A 22,002-nucleotide genomic window follows, 5' to 3' on the forward strand; every position below is an offset into this window, starting at 1 on the left:
CACGCACACACTGCATTAAAATAAATCAATTTACACAATTGTGATTCTCTTGCAGAAGCATGATGGCCACTTCACAGTCATCCAGTTGGTCGGAATGCTCCGAGGCATTGCATCAGGCATGAAGTATCTTTCTGATATGGGTTATGTTCATCGAGACCTAGCGGCTCGGAATATACTGGTCAATAGCAACTTAGTATGCAAAGTTTCTGATTTTGGTCTCTCCAGAGTGCTGGAAGATGATCCAGAAGCTGCTTATACGACAACTGTAAGTTTATGTGCCCTTTCCTAATATAGTTTGTTTACTTTTATTGTTTTTAATGTCATTAGAGTAATTCTGTTTCTGCCTTCCTAATTTTCTGCTTGTATTTATTACTTTGCTAATTTGATATCATTATTTAATTGAAAAGTATTTGCTTTGAGTGTCTAGTTTATAACAACAACAACAAAAAAGAAAACAAAAACTTTCATACCTGTTTTCTTTCTTTCATTGTCCTGGGACTTTAACATCATGCTTAACGTCCATGTCATGACTGGATGTTATAACATGGGCTGAAGTATCTTTGATGATTTAATAATTTTATTTAAATAGAGTTCTGTGTATCTAAATGGTAGAATTAATTACTACCTCAGTAATATGAGGAACCAGTGATTCTGAAATGACTTTATTTCCAAATGGTTTTGAATGATCTGATCATACTTATAATGAACAATATGGGTTTCTTTGTAGATATATAAGTACACTCTAAACCTTTTCCTAAATGATACTTGGAGAAAATGTGAGCTGAAATGCAAATTTAAAACTTTAGAACCAAATAGTCATCCACAAATTATATCAGTTCAATTTGTCCTATGGATAGTGTAAATATTTCTGACTGTCCTAAACCTATTTATTTCACTGATCTCTTTGGTTATTGTTTTGAGGAATTTGGTCTCAAAGTCTCTGTTGTGCTATCTTCAAGCTACTAATTCATAAAGTTATATTCTGTTATTTTTTTAAACAAACCTTCACCACTAACTCATTTGGCAGTCAGTTTCAATGAAAAATAAGTCATTAAAGCTACTCAAAAGATTTTTATTATATTCTTATTTTCTCACTTTACACATTATTTTAAAAGATGCAACTTCATTATTGAGTCCTTTTTTATCTCATGCTCTATGAGTTTTTTTGAAACTTTGCTGTATTCAGTTACTCCAGAATAAAATGCAAGTTTAATATTGTGAAAGGAATATTTTATGCCTTGCTATATTTGCTTTGTAGAAATGTTATCTATTAATTTACCAATGATATTTTTCACAGTTTCTTCAACAAAGAAATATAGTTCTAAGGAAAATAAATTAACCTCTCGTTGTCTGATATATAAAGTAGCAGTGTAGGAGTATCTACTGATCTTTTAATTTAACCAAAAAGCTTCATAAAAATAAAAGTCTATCAGTTCTGAAAACAATTTGTGCAGTTTAGAAAAAGCAGTATTTTCAACTCCATTTTTAAATTGGAAAATATCATAATTATTTTCATTTTTCTCGAGGCCTTTATTTTCTTTTATCTTTACAAATTTATAACTTAAAACAACTTTCGAAGTTATAGAACAATGAATATAAAATTTTTCCATTAAGCACATTATTTCTAATGCTGAAGAATAATGTTGAAAAGTGTTATACAAATATTCAAAATGTAATATTTATAAAAATTGCAACAAATACAATCTACTAAAAAATAAAATATGATGGGAAATTACTGACTCTTTGTGGCAGTAAGCCTATATAAATAGACTTGAAATTTAATAAAATAATATTTTAACTGCTTTTTAAAGTGGTAAGCTTATAACTAAATGTAATATACTCATGAAATTGGCAGATAACTGAAATTTTTATGCATATGTAAGTTTTGTTACATCAAATTTAACAACCAGACTCTTGGCATTTTCTGTCTTATGTGATTCTAAAGACTAAGAGGCCTAGGACAGTGCTTTTTAAAATTTAGATTGGACCCCAGACTTAAATAGCAAATTAGGTAACCAGAATATTAACACTCTAAAAACTGCCTTTAAAAAGCTGTAGATTATGTCTTGATTAAGAAATAAGTCTCTGAATTTAGAAGGTATCAATTAAATGGCAAATAATATAATCAAATTTTTTTTTTTTAAGTCTCAGAACTACTTACTGTTCAGAGGACTGACTTTGTAATGAACATGGACATTCAGCACTTAAAATAGTAAAGCTCTTGCCTTTAAAGACTTTATACTTTCGTAGGTTAGAAGGTTCATGCTGCCTTGCAATTCAATTCAGTAAGTGTGGTCATGGGGGTCTTAAAAAGAACTATAGAAGTACCAAAAAGCAGAGGTTGAAGAAGGCGTCACAAAAAGTCAAAATTTGAACCAAATCTTAGGAGAATTTATTAGGCTGACAGTTGGAGGAAAGGTAGTCCAGATGGAGAAGAAGAAAGGAAAAAGACATGGAAATGCAAAAAAGTGAATGGGCCTATCGATGAAAATTTGGGGCCATAGGCAATGGAGGGGCCAATTTTCCTGGAATAAATGTAAAGGTACCTGAGTGGCACTCCAAGAAATTTGAAGGTTTTTGTATAGCAACTAGGAGACAGGCACTGATTTATTTAAACAGGAAATAACAAACATAGACGCATGTCTTAGAAGATATTATTGGGGCCGGGCACAGTGGCTCGCACCTGTTATCCCATCCCAGCACTTTGGGAAGCTGAGGGGAGCGGATCACCTGAGGTCGGAAGCTAGAGACCAGCACGACCAATATGGAGAAACCCCATCTCTACTAAAAATACAAAAAAAAAAAAAAAAAAAATTAGCCAGGCGTGGTGGCGCATGCCTGTAATCCCAGCTACTCGGCAGGCTGAGGCAGGAGAACCGCTTGAACCCGGGAGGCGGAGGTTGCGATGAACTGAGATCATGCCATTGAACTCCAGCCTGGTCAACAAGAGTGAAACTCCATTTCAAAAAAAAAAACAAAAGATATTATTGAAACAGTGTCAAGAAAGGAAGGAGAGTTTGAAGGACAGGAGGACTAGTAGCAGACAGACCAGTTAGGCATTATTGCAATAAACCAGAATGGTTATATGACTTTAATTAGGGCAATGACAGTTGGAATAAAGAGGAGGAGAGAGAAATAACATAAATTAACATGTTCATTATATGTTCATTATGATTCAATAATTAATTGGATATTAATTGTAAGGAAGAAGGAAGATTTAAAGATGGCACTAATAATTCTAGATTGAACAACTGGTTAAATGGAGATGCTGTTAATCAAGACAGAGAATCCCTATTAGAGATGACCTGGCTAATGGTATTAGATTACAAAGCAAAATTATAAAAGAAGATATTCTATTATAACAAAATTATAATAGACAGATATTCTGTCTCAAAGGCAAGATAATGCCAAATGATCATTGGCATTCTGTCAAAACTTTGTTTATAAATTTTAGAGCGTTCTATGAATGTACTTAGCCCCCAAATACTTTTCACATTTCCTCTTAAAAAGAATGAAATAGTTAGAAACCTACCTACTGAAGATACGAGTCAATTCAAGCAAACCCTGTATAATAAAATAGAGAGGAAGAATGGTCATTTATATGAAAAGGGGGCGGGGAGGAGCCAAGATGGCCGAATAGGAATAGCTCCAGTCTACAGCTCCCAGCGTGAGCGAGGCAGAAGACAGGTGATTTCTGCATTTCCATCTGAGGTACCGGGTTCATCTCACTAGGGAGTGCCAGATAGTGGGTGCAGGGTAGTGGGTGCATCGCACCGTGCGCGAGCCGAAGCAGGGCGAGGCATTGCCTCCCTTGGGAAGCGCAAGGGGTCAGGGAGTTCCCTTTCTGAGTCAAAGAAAGGGGTGACGGACGCACCTGGAAAATCGGGTCACTCCCACCCAAATATTGCGCTTTTTGGACCGGCTTAAAAAACAGCGCACCACGAGATTATATCCCACACCTGGCTCAGAGGGTCCTACGCCCACGGAGTCTCGCTGATTGCTAGCACAGCAGTCTGAGATCAAACTGCAAGGCGGCAGCGAGGCTGGGGGAGGGGCGCCCGCCATTGCCCAGGCTTGCTTAGGTAAACAAAGCAGCCAGGAAGCTCGAACTGGGTGGAGCCCACCACAGCTCAAGGAGGCCTGCCTGCCTCTGCAGGCTCCACCTCTGGGGTCAGGGCACAGACAAACAAAAAGACAGCAGTAACCTCTGCAGACTTAAATCTCCCTGTCTGACAGCTTTGAAGAGAGCAGTGGTTCTCCCAGCACGCAGCTGGAGATCTGAGAACGGGCAGACTGCCTCCGCAAGTGGGTCCGTGACCCCTGACCCCCAAGCAGCCTAACTGGGAGGCACCCCCCAGTAGGGGCACACTGACACCTCACACGGCAGGGTATTCCAACAGACCTGCAGCTGAGGGTCCTGTCTGTTAGAAGGAAAACTAACAAACAGAAAGGACATCCACACCAAAAACCCATCTGTACATCACCATCATCAAAGACCAAAAGTAGATAAAACCACAAAGATGGGGAAAAAACAGAACAGAAAAACTGGAAACGCAGAGCACCTCTCCTCCTCCAAAGGAACGCAGTTCCTCACCAGCAACGGAACAAAGCTGGATGGAGAATGACTTTGACGAGCTGAGAGAAGAAGGCTTCAGACGATCAAATTACTCTGAGCTACGGGAGGACATTCAAACCAAAGGCAAAGAAGTTGAAAACTTTGAAAAAAATTTAGAAGAATGTATAACTAGAATAACCAATACAGAGAAGTGCTTAAAGGAGCTGATGGGGCTGAAAACCAAGGCTCAAGAACTACGTGAAGAATGCAGAAGTCTCAGGAGCCGATGCAATCAACTGGAAGAAAGGGTATCAGCAATGGAAGATGAAATGAATGAAATGAAGTGAGAAGGGAAGTTTAGAGAAAAAAAGAATAAAAAGCAATGAGCAAATCCTCCAAGAAATATGGGACTATGTGAAAAGACCAAATCTACGTCTGATTGGTGTACCTGAAAGTGACGGGGAGAATGGAACCAAGTTGGAAAACACTCTGCAGGATATTATCCAGGAGAACTTCCCCAATCTAGCAAGGCAGGCCAACGTTCAGATTCAGGAAATACAGAGAACTCCACAAAGATACTCCTCGAGAAGAGCAACTCCAAGACACATAATTGTCAGATTCACCAAAGTTGAAATGAAGGAAAAAATGTTAAGGGCAGCCAGAGAGAAAGGTCGGGTTACCCTCAAAGGGAAGCCCATCAGACTAACAGCGGATCTCTTGGCAGAAACCCTACAAGCCAGAAGAGAGTGGGGGCCAATATTCAACATTCTTAAAGAAAAGAATTTTCAACCCAGAATTTCATATCCAGCCAAACTAAGCTTCATAAGTGAAGGAGAAATAAAATACTTTACAGACAAGCAAATGCTGAGAGATTTTGTCACCACCAGCCTGCCCTAAAAGAGCTCCTGAAGGAAGCACTAAACATGGAAAGGAACAACGAGTACCAGCCGCTGCAAAATCATGCCAAAATGTAACGACCATCGAGACTAGGAAGAAACTGCGTCAACTAATGAGCAAAATCACCAGCTAACATCGTAATGACAGGATCAAATTCACACATAACAATATTAACTTTAAATGTAAATGGACTAAATGCTCCAATTAAAAGACACAGACTGGCAAATTGGATAAAGAGTCAAGACCCATCAGTGTGCTGTATTCAGGAAACCCATCTCACGTGCAGAGACACACATAGGCTCAAAATAAAAGGATGGAGGAAGATCTACCAAGCAAATGGAAAACAAAAAAAGGCAGGCGTTGCAATCCTAGTCTCTGATAAAACAGACTTTAAACCAACAAAGATCAAAAGAGACAAAGAAGGCCATTACATAATGGTAAAGGGATCAATTCAACAAGAAGAGCTAACTATCCTAAATATATATGCACCCAATACAGGAGCACCCAGATTCATAAAGCAAGTCCTGAGTGACCTACAAAGAGACTTAGACTCCCACACATTAATAATGGGAGACTTCAACACCCCACTGTCAAAATTAGACAGATCAACGAGACAGAAAGTCAACAAGGATACCCAGGAATTGAACTCAGCTCTGCACCAAGCAGACCTAATAGACATCTACAGAACTCTCCACCCCAAATCAACAGAATATACGTTTTTTTCAGCACCACACCACACCTATTCCAAACTTGACCACATACTTGGAAGTAAAGCTCTCCTCAGCAAATGTAAAAGAACACAGATTATAACAAACTATCTCTCAGACCACAGTGCAATCAAACTAGAACTCAGGATTAAGAATCTCACTCAAAACCGCTCAACTACATGGAAACTGAACAACCTGCTCCTGAATGACTACTGGATACATAACGAAATTAAGGCAGAAATAAAGATGTTCTTTGAAACCAATGAGAACAAAGACACAACATAACAGAATCTCTGGGACGCATTCAAAGCAGTGTGTAGAGGGAAATTTATAGCACTAAATGCCCACAAGAGAAAGCAGGAAAGATCCAAAATTGACACCCTAACATCACAATTAAAAGAACTAGAAAAGCAAGAGCAAACACATTCAAAAGCTAGCAGAAGGCAAGAAATAACTAAGATCAGAGCAGAACTGAAGGAAATAGAGACACAAAAAACCCTTCAAAAAATTAATGAATCCAGGAGCTGGTTTTTTGAAAGGATCAACAAAATTGATGGACCACTGCCAAGACTAATAAAGATAAAATAAGGAAGAATCAAATAGACACAATAAAAAATGATAAAGGGGATATCACCACCGATCCCACAGAAATACAAACTACCATCAGAGAATACTACAAACACCTCTATGCAAATGAACTAGAAAATCTAGAAGAAATGGATAAATTCCTCGACACATACACTCTCACAAGACTAAACCAGGAAGAAGTTGAATCTCTGAATAGACCAATAACAGGAGCTGAAATTGTGGCAATAATCAATAGTTTACCAACCAAAAAGAGTCCAGGAACAGATGGATTCACAGCCGAATTCTACCAGAGGTACAAGGAGGAACTGGTATCATTCCTTCTGAAACTATTCCAATCAGTAGAAAAAGAGGGAATCCTCCCTAACTCATTTTATGAGGCCAGCATCATTCTGATACCAAAGCTGGGCAGAGACACAACCAAAAAAGAGAATTTTAGACCAATATCCTTGATGAACATTGATGCAAAAATCCTCAATAAAATACTGGCAAAACGAATCCAGCAGCATATCAAAAAGCTTATCCACCATGATCAAGTGGGCTTCATCCCTGGGATGCAAGGCTGGTTCAATATATGCAAATCAATAAATGTAATCCAGCATATAAACAGAGCCAAAGACAAAAACCACATGATTATCTCATTAGATGCAGAAAAAGCCTTTGACAAAATTCAACAACCCTTCATGCTAAAAACTCTCAATAAATTAGGTATTGATGGGACGTATTTCAAAATAATAAGAGCTATCTATGACAAACCCACAGCCAATATCATACTGAATGGGCAAAAGCTGGAAGCATTCCCTTTGAAAACTGGCACAAGAGAGGGATGCCCTCTCTCACCACTCCTATTCAACATAGTGTTGGAAGTTCTGGCCAGGGCAATTAGGCAGGAGAAGGAAATAAAGAGTATTCAATTAGGAAAAGAGGAAGTCAAATTGTCCCTGTTTGCAGACATGATTGTATATCTAGAAAACCCCATCATCTCAGCCCAAAATCTCCTTCAGCTGATAAGCAACTTCAGCAAAGTCTCAGGATACAAAATCAATGTACAAAAATCACAAGCATTCTTATACACCAACAACAGACAAACAGAGAGCCAAATCATGAGTGAACTCCCATTCACAATTGCTTCAAAGAGAATAAAATACCTAGGAATCCAACTTACAAGGGATGTGAAGGACCTCTTCAAGGAGAACTACAAACCACTGCTCAAGGAAATAAAAGAGGATACAAACAAATGGAATAACATTCCATGCTCATGGGTGGGAAGAATCAATATCGTGAAAATGGCCATACTGCCCAAGGTAATTTACAGATTCAATGCCATCCCCATCAAGCTACCAATGCCTTTCTTCACAGAATTGGAAAAAACTACTTTAAAGTTCATATGGAACCAAAAAAGAGCCCACATCACCAAGGCAATCCTAAGCCAAAAGAACAAAGCTGGAGGCATCACACTACCTGACTTCAAACTATACTACAAGTTTACAGTAACCAAAACAGCATGGTACTGGTACCAAAACAGAGATATAGATCAATGGAACAGAACAGAGCCCTCAGAAATAACGCCGCATATCTACAACGATCTGATCTTTGACAAACCTGAGAAAAACAAGCAATGGGGAAAGGATTCCCTATTTAATAAATGATGCTGGGAAAACTGGCTAGCCATATGTAGAAAGCTGAAACTGGATGCCTTCCTTGCACCTTATACAAATATCAATTCAAGATGGATTAAAGACTTAAACGTTAGACCTAAAACCATAAAAACCCTAGAAGAAAACCTAGGCATTACCATTCAGGACATAGGCATGGGCAATGACTTCATGTCCAAAACACCAAAAGCAATGGCAACAAAAGACAAAATTGACAAATGGGATCTAATTAAACTAAAGAGCTTCTGCACAGCAAAAGAAACTACCATCAGAGTGAACAGGCAACCTACAGAATGGGAGAAAATTTTCGCAACCTACTCATCTGACAAAGGGCTAATATCCAGAATCTACAATGAACTCAAACAAATTTACAAGAAAAAAACAAACAAGCCCATCAAAAAGTGGGCGAAGGACATGAACAGACACTTCTCAGAAGAAGACATTTATGCAGCCAAAAAACACATGAAAAAATGCTCATCATCACTGGCCATCAGAGAAATGCAAATCAAAACCACAATGAGATACCATCTCACACCAGTTAGAATGGTGATCATTAAAAAGTCAGGAAACAACAGATGCTGGAGAGGATGTGGAGAAATAGGAACACTTTTACACTGTTGGTGGAACTGTAAACTAGTTCAACCATTGTGAAAGTCAGTGTGGCGATTCCTCAGGGATCTAGAACTAGAAATACCATTTGACCCAGCCATCCCATTACTGGGTATATACCCAAAGGACCATAAATCATGCTGCTATAAAGACACATGCACACGTATGTTTATTGCGGCATTATTCACAATAGCAAAGACTTGGAACCAACCCAAATGTCCACCAACGATAGACTGGATAAAGAAAATGTGACACATATACACCATGGAATACTATGCAGCCATAAAAAATGATGAGTTCATGTCCTTTGTAGGGACATGGATGAAATTGGAAATCATCATTCTCAGTAAACTATCACAAGAACAAAAAACCAAACACCGCATATTCTCACTCATAGGTGGGAATTGAACAATGAGATCACATGGACACAGGAAGGGGAACATCACACTCTGGGGACTGTGGTGGGGTGGGGGGAGGGGGGAGGGATAGCATTGGGAGATATACATAATGCTAGATGACGAGTTAGTGGGTGCAGCACACCAGCATGGCACATGTATACATATGTAACTAACCTGCACGTTGTGCACATGTACCCTAAAACTTAAAGTATAATAAAAAAAAAAGAAAAGGATTCTTTGTTTTATAAGAACATCTGCATGAAAATAGCTTTAAAGAGAAAATTCCCTTGATACGTATATATTTTATGTATAATTCAGTTTTTTAAAGTTGTATCTATATATAACTTTCTTTGAACGTATATTTTACCTTAGATGATTTTGACTTTTTCTCTTGCTGTGTAACTATAATTTCTATTTGCTCATTATTTGTAAATGTTTTTTATAATCTGTGTCAGGAAGGATTTGGAGGAAAGAGAGGCTGTGAGGGCTTAAAAATAAGAAGACATGTTAGATAAAGGTTGGGTTTTGTGGGGCAGTTGTTGGGGAGAGGTTTGTAATCTTCAAGAAAAAAATATCTTTAGAACAGTATGCTACATGGAAGCTATCCTTTTCTAATCAAAATAGGGACAGAATAGGCATTTTCCATTAAAATGACTTTGCCAATTTAGAGACCCACAAATCACAACAAAGAGCAATCAGAACTGGTTAAAGAAGATGGTCTGGAAAGCTTGTGTGAGCAGTGCGAGTCCAGCTCTGGTTATGGTACTCGACTGGTCCTCATGTGGAAGAGAAACAGAAGGGCCATGGGAACCAGAGTGGCCAGACCAGAAAGCAATGTGACAAGAGAGATTACCCTCCAACAGTGAGTCTTTCAGAGCCCCGTTTAAAAATCCTATACATGTAATATATAAGACAGTATTGTCCACATTTCAAAATACACTAAAGTAAATGAAGAATGAGATTTACACCTAAATATAAGTAGAAATTCTAATATTTTCTTCTTCAACTTGAGTGTTTTGCATGCCGTGCTCTAGGTCTGACATATTCATTCACTGTGTACTTTACACAGTTTATTATAGAGCGACCATATTTCAGGCATTATTCTTTGGAGGGCCAATTGTGAAACAGCTTCGCTAATTATCAAAAAAAGGACACCCATTCCATGAGGAAAACAGCAAAAGATCAATCATCACTATGCCAGCCACCAGAAACAGGAGTCCATATGTACTTATACTCACTGCATCCTGGGCTACTGTGTAGGTCCACCATGCACTGGTTACCTATTTGCCAAAATCCAGTGAAAGAAAACATATTCACAAGTTATGTGAAATGGGTTTACTTCTTATAGATAATTAGCAAGGGACAGAAGTCTTGGATTCATTGTGTGTGGTTCTTCCAAGGCTGAAGAAAGCTGAACAGGAAAGATGTAGTCTTGATATGAATGCTCCACTTTCACAGCTGAAGGACCCTGAAAGGCAGTCCACTCTGGATTATGTACTTCAGGGGCCACATGACATACTGGGCAAAGCTGTAAAGGACATCCGGCTTCCAGGGAAGAGAGGAACAAAACTCAGTCTGTCCCATGCAGTTCCTTCCTAACTCAAGCTATTCAATTTCCTAGGAGGGACAGGTTTCAGGCAGTTCCTCCCTATCTGAGGATATTGCATTCCCAGCACATTCTACTGTTATTCTTCAGAACTACAAGCAAGAAAGCAAAGAGAGCTGGGTTGGTCCAAGGCCACTCAAAGAACTCTACTGCACCACTAACCAAAAACAAAGGGATTATTGAGAACAGATAAATGGCTACACAGGAATAAGACCAAGGGTAACCAAATAAGGCATATAGTAAAACTCATATATTGTACGGACACCAAGAGTCGACAGCACAGCATGAAAGGCAACAAGAGTTGTAGCAGAAGGTTTTTCTGGTATAGTATGTAAGCCCTGAACTAAAATACATCAAGCTTTTTCAAAGAAACTTTAAGATCTGATAATGGCATGAAAACCAAGAAATGTGTATTGTGGGCCAAGATAGAAGGAAATAAATGCACAAAAATAGGATTTAGATGAGAACTGAGGCCTTGTTTTTACATGCCAATTCTATGATGAGATTACAAAGCACTTATGAGAGATTAGTGAATGATTAGGGTCCGCACCTAACAATACATATATAATTAGTGTTATGTGGCTAAATTAATCTGCATAAAAGTTACTGACAGTTCACATTGTTTCCATCTGATTACATGGTCTCCTGTCTGGTTATAATTTAGGTGCTAAGAAATCACTGCCTTTTCTGAGTTTGACACACATTCACATGGACAACTGTTTTATAACCAGTTCCAGAGGAGGGACTCTCTCATTTGAATATTGCTAGGCAACCCAGTCTTAAACTTACATTGAAAATGCTAAGCCTCTTTGCTCTCAATTATGGAAATGAGATCCTATTTACCTAAAAAGAACATTAAAAGATATATTATGGTGCACACTCATCCATTTTAAGAGATAAGTTTCATTTAAAATATAGTGGCAGTAAATGTTCAGATTTTTAAAAAAATTCTCATGAGTAAACTTCTTTTATTATATTTTGAAGATCAAAGCAAAATAGAAGAATCATTTATTGCAATACTCGTTAAAAATTTTATGAGTCCTTGATTTTAACTTCTAATTGCATCGATTTTGTGTTATCCATGGCAAATTTTGGTTTTGTTTGTCTGACAGCAGCAATTCAGTCGAAATACTTTGTTGAAATACAGAGCCTCATTATCGACAATATATAATCTGCATAATTACAGTTCTGTTAACGTCTTAATTCTGTTTACTTTGCATTCATAGGACCTCTTCCCAACTCTAACACTTAACCTCTGCTATTCTGCATAAATTCTGAGAAAAGCCAAATTTTCTATCGGTCTAAGAAGACATAGCCTACACCCAACATGGAGATAATTATAAAAAATAATGAAGCAGCATGAGGGGAAGGTATTTAATGTGTATTTTAAAGTTGGGAGAGATTCTCCTTCACCTAATTTAGGTGTTTGTGAATTGGCTTGACTTTTTGAAGTTAATTTTTAAGCCTTGAACATGTCCAACTTTAAGAACTTTAAGAGTAAATATTTTAACACAAGTGAGATCTGCCTTTAAGTACTTTCATTAACATGAGTAAATGGGATTCGTCTGGAGATCATGCTTAACCTTTTAGTAAAACATACTCAGAACTTTCACTCACTTTGTCTCTTAGATTATAGAGTTGGTGTAAAAAGTTTGCAGCGAGAAAAAAAATTAAAGGTTTCAATTACAATTATATAATAACCAATGCACTGAATAAAAGGACTCACACTGAAAAATGTTACTGATTTCTTGGATTCTAAAGAATAAAACTTTATCCATTGAAATTCTACCACAGGATTCTCTGTCATCAAGTCACTGGTGGTGGAGCTGACACTGTGCTAAGATACAATACTTGGTAAAATGCATTTTACTCTAACTCTACCCTAGTTCAACTGGGTCTAAGCCGAAAAACTACTTACACTCAATTTTTCTTTAAGACTTGACCAAGCTAAAAATGGAGGGGGTTTGACTGCTTTAGGCACAAAACAGGCACTTAGGTAGAAAATCATGAAACCAACCGTGTTAGTCTGTTTTCTCGCTGCTAATAAAGACATATCTGAGACTGGGTGATTTATAAAGGATAGAGGTTTAATTGACTCACAGTTCCCTATGGCTGGGGAGGCCTCACAATCATGGCAGAAGTGAAGGAGGAGGAAAGTCACGTCTTACATGGTGACAGGCAAGTGAGAGCATTTGCAGGGGAACTCCCATTTATAAAACCATCACACCTTGTGATGGTCACTACCACGACAACAGTATGGGGGAAACCACACCATGATTCAATTATCTCCACCTGGCCCCACCCTTGACACGTGGGGATTATTACAACTCAGGGTGAGATTTGGGTGGGGACACAGCCAAACCATATAATCTACTAACATAGAAAAAGCTACATATAGCAGCATATATAGAATATAAGAACAAGCTCCTTCAGAGAATTCACTGGGAAATTCAAATAAAGGAAATGGCACTTTTTTTAGGCAAACCTAAATTCAGCCACATAAGAATAAAGAAAAGTGAGAAAAATAGCAGCATTATCAGAATGCTATGATGTGAAGATTTAAATAACTTATTGTTCAGTAAAAAAGGTGATAAGTAAATAAACCTTGGAAAAGTGAAAAACAACAAATATCCAAGCTGGATAAACCAAATTCATCTATTAAGAAAAGAGCTATGCCACTTGGGAAAAAACAACAAAATGACTATTCACACACACACACACACAATGATAGTTCTATGATAGATGCTATGCTAGTAGTCAATCAAACCAGTCAAATGTATTGACCATTATAATTCGCTGATGAGGAAGAAATCGATGCGCCAATACTAGGTTTCCTAAATTCACAGGAAAACAGTACTCTTGATCCAGCAAATGTTTGATAGATTAATTCATGAAGAGAAAATCTGACAGTTTTTATATACTTTTTTCAATAGAAACTTTTTGTAAAGGATACTCTAATCATCTAATACAAAAGATATATTCTTAAAAATTAGTAGTCTCCACATCTTGAGCCCATTTGTCAGAAAGCAAATCCACAACAATGGAGATGGAGGAGCAACACACATAACAAACGGGAGAGAATATGTGCTAAATGCATGGTAAAAGTCTTCTCCAATAACTGTTTGAGGTGTGAACACCGTAAACATCAGCTTGGATCATAGGCATAGAGACCCAGAATCTTAATGGTACTTGTCTGGGATGGTAGTTTCAGAAGGGCACGAAACTCTTATGAAATATACTGCTTAGGTGAACTGACAATGGCAGATGTTAAGCATATGATGGAAAGTGGGGATTAATGCAATACCAAAGGAAATTACTGCATAAAGAATTATTTCCTGAAAAGCCCTCATCTATGAAGCTTAGGAAACAACAGTTTGTGGTCATTACAGAGTGATTTTTAGTAAAACAAATGAAAAAGATTTTAAGATTATCATACACAAAGGAAAAAATGACTGATAAAATGGTAGCTTCATCAAAAATTTTGAAAATAGAGAGATCCATCTGGCTCAGTCATATATACTATTAAGAAGGCAAGCCAAACTTTGAGAAAACCTCTATATTTTATTTGTACAAATCACACACAAAAAAGAACCTAAAAAACAAAAACAAGAAGTCCTTGTTACATGTAATAAGCCTTTTGTCTCTTCAATATGTGTTTTAAAGAAGAGGACTCTACTCTTCTTTAAGAGGCTGACGCAGGAGAATTGCTTGAACCTGGGAGGCAGAGGTTGCAGTGAGCTGAGATTGCACCACTGCATTCCAGCCTGGGCAACAGTTCAAGACTCCATCTCAAAAAAAAAAAAAAAAAAAAAAAAAAGGAGAGGACTCTAAGAAATAGACCTGGGAAGTCATCATTATTTAACACAAGAGAATACTGAGAAACTCCAACTTTCTTTTCAGCACTCAAGATTTGGTGTGTCACTTGCAAGTGGTTATTTTGTTTCGATTTTGTCCTAAGATAACATTTGCTATAGATTTGTGGCGAGCAAGAAATTTTACGTTTTACATTTTTGAAAGCTTCTCAACACCTACAGTAATATACTACTTAATGGCTTCTTTATTAATTGCTGATAATAAAACCAATAAGAAATAAGTAGAAAGAAAGTGATTGAAATTATAAGAACATTGTCTTTAGTACAATTACATTCATTTCTTCTCTGATATCACTGTTAATCACAACCCACCAATCTGTAAACCTAAAACAATCTTTAATATATTGCAAAAGCAATGAAAAATCTGCAATAGAAAGAAGCAAATGTAGCAAATGTTAAAGCACTTACAATGATGGGTTAGGATATTCACAAGCAGACAAGAAAATTCACAAGCAGAGGGGGAAAGTCTCTAAAAGCATATTGAACACAAAAGGATATCTATAGCCTGGATAAAATCCAATAAAAATGATTTATAAAATCACAGAATACATAATATTTTAATATTTATAAATATCTGCAATACATCTAGTCCTTCTAACCTAAGTGCTAATCAGTGAGGAATAATCAAATGCCAGTCACAGTTCTCAAGATATTTTCCGTACAGTTTGATGATTAAGAATCTCATGAAATGCCAAGTGCTGTTTGTTCGTGTGTTAGCAACATTCAGCATTGTCTAATTCAGAGAAACTCTGCCTGTTCCCATGATTTTAGAACAAACCCAGACTATATTGATTTACTGAGGAAGATCAATCAGCACATGTCCAGCAAGCAGAGAGTAAAATGTCATTGGCCCATCTTGCTTGTACAGAAAAAAAGACAAAGTAAAACTATACACAAACATGCTGACTTTATTTTTTTTGTAACTTTTTTTTTAGGTTCAGAGGTTTATGTGCAGGTTTGTTACATGGGTAAATTGTGTGTCACTAATGTCACTAAAGTTTGGTGTATAAATGATCCCACCACCCAGGTAGTGAGCATGGAACCCAATAGGTAGTTTTCAACCCTAACCCCACCCCCGTCTAGTAGTCCCGAGTGTCTATTTTTCCTTTCTTTATGTCAATGCATACTCCATGTTTTGCTCCCACTTAAAATAACATACCTGCTGACATTAAATCTAGAGTTTCAAAGATACCAACAGAGGAAATAAAGTCATAACTAATGCTTAATCGCTAGTTTCATCTCTGATGTGAAAAGAATGCTTTTGTCCTTCAACAGTAAACAGCTAAGAAGGAAAACATGATAAATACCAGACAAACCACATGAAATCTTTATGGGAAAGCTTACTTATTCCCAGTGTAAAAAGCTTCACATCAATGGCAAATAAAGTGAAAACATTACCAGTTATTTATGCTGTTTGCAACAGACGCTATTGGCTGCCCATTCAACCTCTCTTGTTATTTCTTCCTGGCTAATGAAACCTTGAAATTTGGATGTTTTCAATCAGCTCAGATCCAAGAAATAAATCAGGATTTATATGTCAGTTATAGTTATACCACTATCCTTGGACACTTAAGTTTTACACTTAAATATAATAGAAGTGAGATGAGGAATTTATGGGAAAATTTCTAGTTGAAATCTATCAAAAATAGGTTTGAGTGGGGAGCTTTCTAGTACTGGCCTTTTCACTTTCTTTATTGCTTTGAATATGGTTGGGGAGCTTTCTAGTACTGGCCCTTTCACTTTCTTTATTGCTTTGAATATGGTTTTGGGAGGACGTAATGCTTGGAGCTGTGACAGCCCTCTTGCAGACATGAGGCAGCAAGCCTAAGGAGTTAAACCCAATGCTGAGTATGGCCAAGTAGGAAGATCTAAAGAGCCTGGATCTCAGAAGAAATTGCTGAATTTCTGCATCAAAACAGAAACTTACTCCTGTTTTTTATTTGTAATTTAATTAAGTGTTTTATTTGCTTAAGCATCTGAGTGTTGGGTATTATGACTCTATGACTTGTATCTGAAGACATTCTACCTGATATAGTAATCAACAAATATGAAAACTTCCATATTAATAGATAACATAAATAGAGAAATAATAAAATGAGGAGTTTAAGTATTGTGTCCCCACAATCACACAAACTAACTAGGTATAAGGATACTATAAACATACAGTTAGTTTGGGGCCCCAATAATCATAATTTATTCATTTTACATATATTCTTAATATTATAAGTCACTATGTTAGGTAGTGGGGATAAAAGTGCTTAGGGTCTCAAAAGGAAAAATAGACAAGTATGATTGCATCAAACTAAAAAGCTTCTGAATAACAGAGGAAACAATCAACAAAATGAAAAACAACCTACAGAATGAGAGAAAACACTTGCAAACCATAGTTTTCTGATAAGGAATTAATATGCAAAATATGTAAGGAACTCATACAACTCAATAATAATAATAACGTGGTTAAACATGGGCAAAAGACCTGAATAGGTATTTCTCAGAAGAAGACATACAAATGGCCAACAGGTATATGAAAAGGCAGTCAACATCACTAATCATCATGGAAATACAAATAAAAACACAATAAGATATCACCTCATACCTATTAGAATGGTGATTATCAAAAAGACAAAAAATAGCAAGTGGTGGTGAAGATACAGGGAAAAGTGAACCTTTGCACATTGTGCATGGTAATGTAAATTGGTACAGCTATCATGGAAAACAGTCTAGAAGTTCCTCAGAAAATTAACGATAGAATTACCATATGATTCAGCAATCCTACTTCTAGGTATATAATCAAAGGAAATGAAATCAGTATCTTGAAGAGATTCTGCCCTCCTGTGTGTGCTGCATCATTATTCAAAATAGCCAAGATATAAAAACAACCTAAATATTTCTTTTTGAATGAATGGATAAAGAAAATGTGGTGTGTGAATTATCATTCAGCCCCCAAAAAGAAAATCCTGCCATTTGCAAAACATAGATGAACATAGAGGACATTATGCTAAATGACAAAATCCAGAATCAGAGAGACAAATACAACATGATCTCATTTACATGTAGAATCTAAAATAGTCTCATAGAAGCAGAGTAGAATGGTTGTTGCCAAGAGCTGCAGGGAGAGAGAAATGGGAAGATGTTGGCCAAAGGGTACTAAGTTTTAGTTAGGATGAATATTTCTGGAGAGCTAATACACAATACTAAATTTAACAATACTATATTGTATGCTAGAAATTTGTTAAAAGGGTAGATCTTAAGTGTTCTCACCAGAAATTTTAAAAAATAAAGGTAAATATGTGAGGTGATAAATATGTTACCTAGCTGGATTGTGGTTATGATTTCACAATGTATATTAAAAACATCAAATTTTATACCTTATATATAGATAATTTTTTGTCAGTCATATTCAGTAAAGCTGAAAAAGCGCTGGGGAGAAAACATTAAATAATCATGCTATTGGATAAGTAATTACAATCTGAGATTCTGTACAACAAATCTGTGAGTACCTACTGTTGTGGTAGGTACTGTTCTGGTCACTGGACATATTCCAATAAGTAAGCTTTCTTCATACAGTTTACAGTCTTGAGGATGGCAGAAATAAAAAATAATTTTTAAAAGATAATCTCAGATAGTGATAAATATTGGATATACAACAAAAATAAAAGTGAGTACCTACCTTGAAAGACATGGCCAGTAAATATTTCTTTAATAAGGTTGTCACCTTTGAAGTAAGACCTGAAAATTGTAAGGGTACCAGCCAGGAAAAGATTTGAAGTCAGAATCTTCAAAGATGAGAGAAAAACAAATATAACTCCTAAGATGAGAACAAGCTTGGTGTATTTTAAAACTAGGAATAAAGCCAGGATGGTTGATACCCTGAGAGGTAGGGGAGAGTGTTAAGGAAACAAAGAAGAGCCAGATGCTGTAGGAACTCAAAGGGCATGGAAAAGAGTAGAAATTATATTCTATCTACAAAAGGAAGCCACTGGAAAATTTTAAGCAAAGGGTGACATATGATTTGTGTTCTAAAGAGCTCATTCTGGCTGTATGTTGAGATTGATTTACAGAGAGGAAGGGAGAGAGATAGCAAAGAGATCCATTTGCACAACCCTAGACAGGAAATGATGGTGCCTTAGTTTATGCCGGTAAAGAAGAAAATGAAGAGTGGTGAAGATAGTTGGGATATCTTGTGGCAATAGATCAGCTTGGAAAAAATATATATATTATATGTTATATATTATATATTTTATATATATATACACATACATATATATGTTTTTTGTGTATGTTTTGGGGTCTTTTGTTTGTTTCTCTAGATGAGGAAATTGAGGCCCAAAGAAATGATTTACACAAGTCACACGGCTATTCCATGGGAGACTGTCAGTTAGCCATTGCAGTAACAATGTTTGGGGAAAGTGCCTGTCCCACAATCAAATCCTCCTTCTTCCCCAGTAGTTTCCACTGCAAATTCTTTTCTGTCATATGCAAACTCCCTTCAATCTCTTACCTCTGAGACTCTTGCAGAAGGCAATGGATATCAGCAGTTGAAAGTCTTTGAAGGTTGAGAAAAAAAGAGAAAGATCTCATCATTTTTTATGGGTGCATAGTATTCCATGGTGTATATGTGCCACATTTTCTTAATCCAGTCTATCATTGTTGGACATTTGGGTTGCTTCCAAGTCTTTGCTATTGTGAATAGTGCCGCAATAAACATACGTGTGCATGTGTCTTTATAGCAGCATGATTTATAATCCTTTGGGTATATACCCAGTAATGGGATGGCTGGGTCAAATGGTATTTCTAGTTCTAGATCCCTGAGATATTGAACAATGAGAACACATGGACACAGGAAGTGGAACATCACACACTGGGGGGCCTGTTGTGGAGTGGGGGGAGGGGGGAGGGATAGCATTAGGAGATATACCTAATGTTAAATGATGAGTTAATGGGTGCAGCACACCAACATGGCACATGTATACATATGTAACAAACCTGCACGTTGTGCACATGTACCCTAAAACTTAAAGTATAATAAAAAAAAAAAGAGAACGATCTCTTAGTCTTTGGTGATAGATGTTACAAATGCAAACACACCTCAAAATGTTTTTTTTTTAATTTTTCTTACCAGTCTTTTCAAATTATTCTACAGTGAGTATTGTACTTTTATGGTAAAGGAAAGAGAACAATATATGTTATAAAACTATAGAAAGAAATAGCTCCTGGCAGAGTTCCAAGGTAGCCTTCTGTTTGGTATATTAAAATTTCTTCTCTCTGGTATTAGTTGCTAAACAATATGTTTGTTTGTTTTAATGCTACTTCTTTAATCAAAAAGTTGGCTGGAGGTCACTTCACTAGGCAACATTTATTTTTAAATGAAAGATAAAGAGATTAAGGAAATAAATATTACTACTACTGATTTTTTAAATGGAATTCTGGGCAATATTCCAAGAAACCTCAGATTCTTCCCCAGAGTTTAAAATCTAATACCTATTCCTCAGTGTCACCATCGGGCCTACCATAAGCCCCAGAATCAACTTTTCCGAACCTATAAATAATGATTAGGAGATCTGAAGCTAGAGAAAATGCTACAGAATCTTAAAGTGTGTTTTTTAAAGATAAAAAATTTTAAATATTATAAAAATGTATCCATATCCTTATTAAGAAATAAATACCTTTTTTTCTTTTTCATTTGCTGTATTTTCCTACCTGGCTATCCGTTGATTGGTCTGTGCTAGCTACTTACTGATCAGGCTTATATAGGTCAAACCTTTGCAGTCATGATTTATTGCAGGAAAGCAAAAGAAAGCCACTGAAAAAATGACTGCAAAGAGCTTTCCTCAAACTCTCCCTTGGGCCTCTCTGTCTCTTCAAGGAACAGCTCTGAATGCATCTATGATCCATCAATATTTTCATATATTCATATCATTCCCTGTTCACATTAACATAAACACACAAAGTTTCACTGTACCTAGTTTTGCTTCTTTAAACTTGCAATAAGAACAGGGTATTATCATATGAAACATACACATTACTCAGTTGTTTAACCATCCTCTTAATCAGTGTATAATATGTGTCACAAAAAGGCAGCTGCTAAATGAATTATACATAAAGGTAATGCTTTCTAGATTACTCCTGCCTGTATATATTGCATAATTTAGGCCTGGTCCTTAATTGTCTTTTTATGGAAGCTGAATCATTACCTTGTTCTTTTAGTAGTCCAAATGTTTGTTTTTCATGTATGCTATAAAAGTAAACTTTTTAAGAGAAGTCAACATTTTAAATTTGTGTTTATAGCATGTATTTTTCTAAAGGCTCTTTTTTTTAGGAAAATTTTCAGGCTGTGTTTCTTAGTTAAGATGAAACTATGTTTACTTTTAAAAATAACTGCCACTAAAGGAAAAGCATAAATTTGATAGAACCAAGTTGTTTTCTCATATAAAGTAAAAACTAACAAAGAAGTCAAGGAATAAACTATTATACCTTCATCTCCACCCTACCCTCTATAGGTTCCATAATCAAGGCATTTCAGTAGCCCAATATGGATATGGAGTCATTAAGAAATGGAAATACTACAGACATAATATGGTAGAGTAAACAGTAGGTTATAAACTTGGAGCTGTGATTTTAATCTCAGCTTGGCCATAATTCAGTGAACAGACACGGATCATTAATTTGAAATCCGTGTACCTCGGTTTCCACATCTTGAACAGAATTAATAAAACTGACCATTCTATTTTACAGAATGTTATAAGAACCAACAGGATAATAAATAAGCTAAATTATAGATCCTAGCCACTATTGAGACTAACAGCATAGGAGTCACCAGAGACACTTATTGAAAAATGCAGATTTCCAGTTTCAGCCCCTGAAATTCATTTTTATTCAGTATGTCTGAGGGAAGAATAGCAAGAATTTCCAATCTGGAAATTCAGATTTTTTATAAACACCCAGGTGATTGTGAAACAGGTTATCTGAGACTTCCATCTTGATTAACTGCCCTACTACAATCTAGACACATATCCAATTATTTCCTCCTCCAGCCTTACACATCATTAGATAGGACAGAAGTCACAAGCAGGTAAAAGAATTGTCAATACAGTGGAAAGGGGGAGGAAATAGGAAGG

At 36.5% G+C, this 22,002-nt stretch overlaps 1 protein-coding gene across 11 annotated transcripts in view; it reads left to right on the forward strand.

The window, feature by feature from the left end:
* The window catches only part of EPHA6 (EPH receptor A6), a 943,752-nt gene that overhangs the window by 830,640 nt on the left and 91,110 nt on the right, over window positions 1-22,002 (forward strand). For all 11 annotated transcript variants that reach the window (XR_010155659.1, XR_010155660.1, XR_010155661.1 and 8 more), the window contains one exon: window positions 56-265. Coding sequence is in view for 8 of the 11 variants with exons in the window: in XM_009445923.5 (XP_009444198.1) it covers window positions 56-265 (210 nt within the window). In the remaining 3 variants the exon portion in view is untranslated. The remainder of the gene's footprint in view (window positions 1-55; window positions 266-22,002) is intronic.

This window comes from Pan troglodytes, chromosome 2 (assembly GCF_028858775.2).
Source record: "Pan troglodytes isolate AG18354 chromosome 2, NHGRI_mPanTro3-v2.0_pri, whole genome shotgun sequence".
Classification (NCBI taxonomy): domain Eukaryota; kingdom Metazoa; phylum Chordata; class Mammalia; order Primates; family Hominidae; genus Pan; species Pan troglodytes.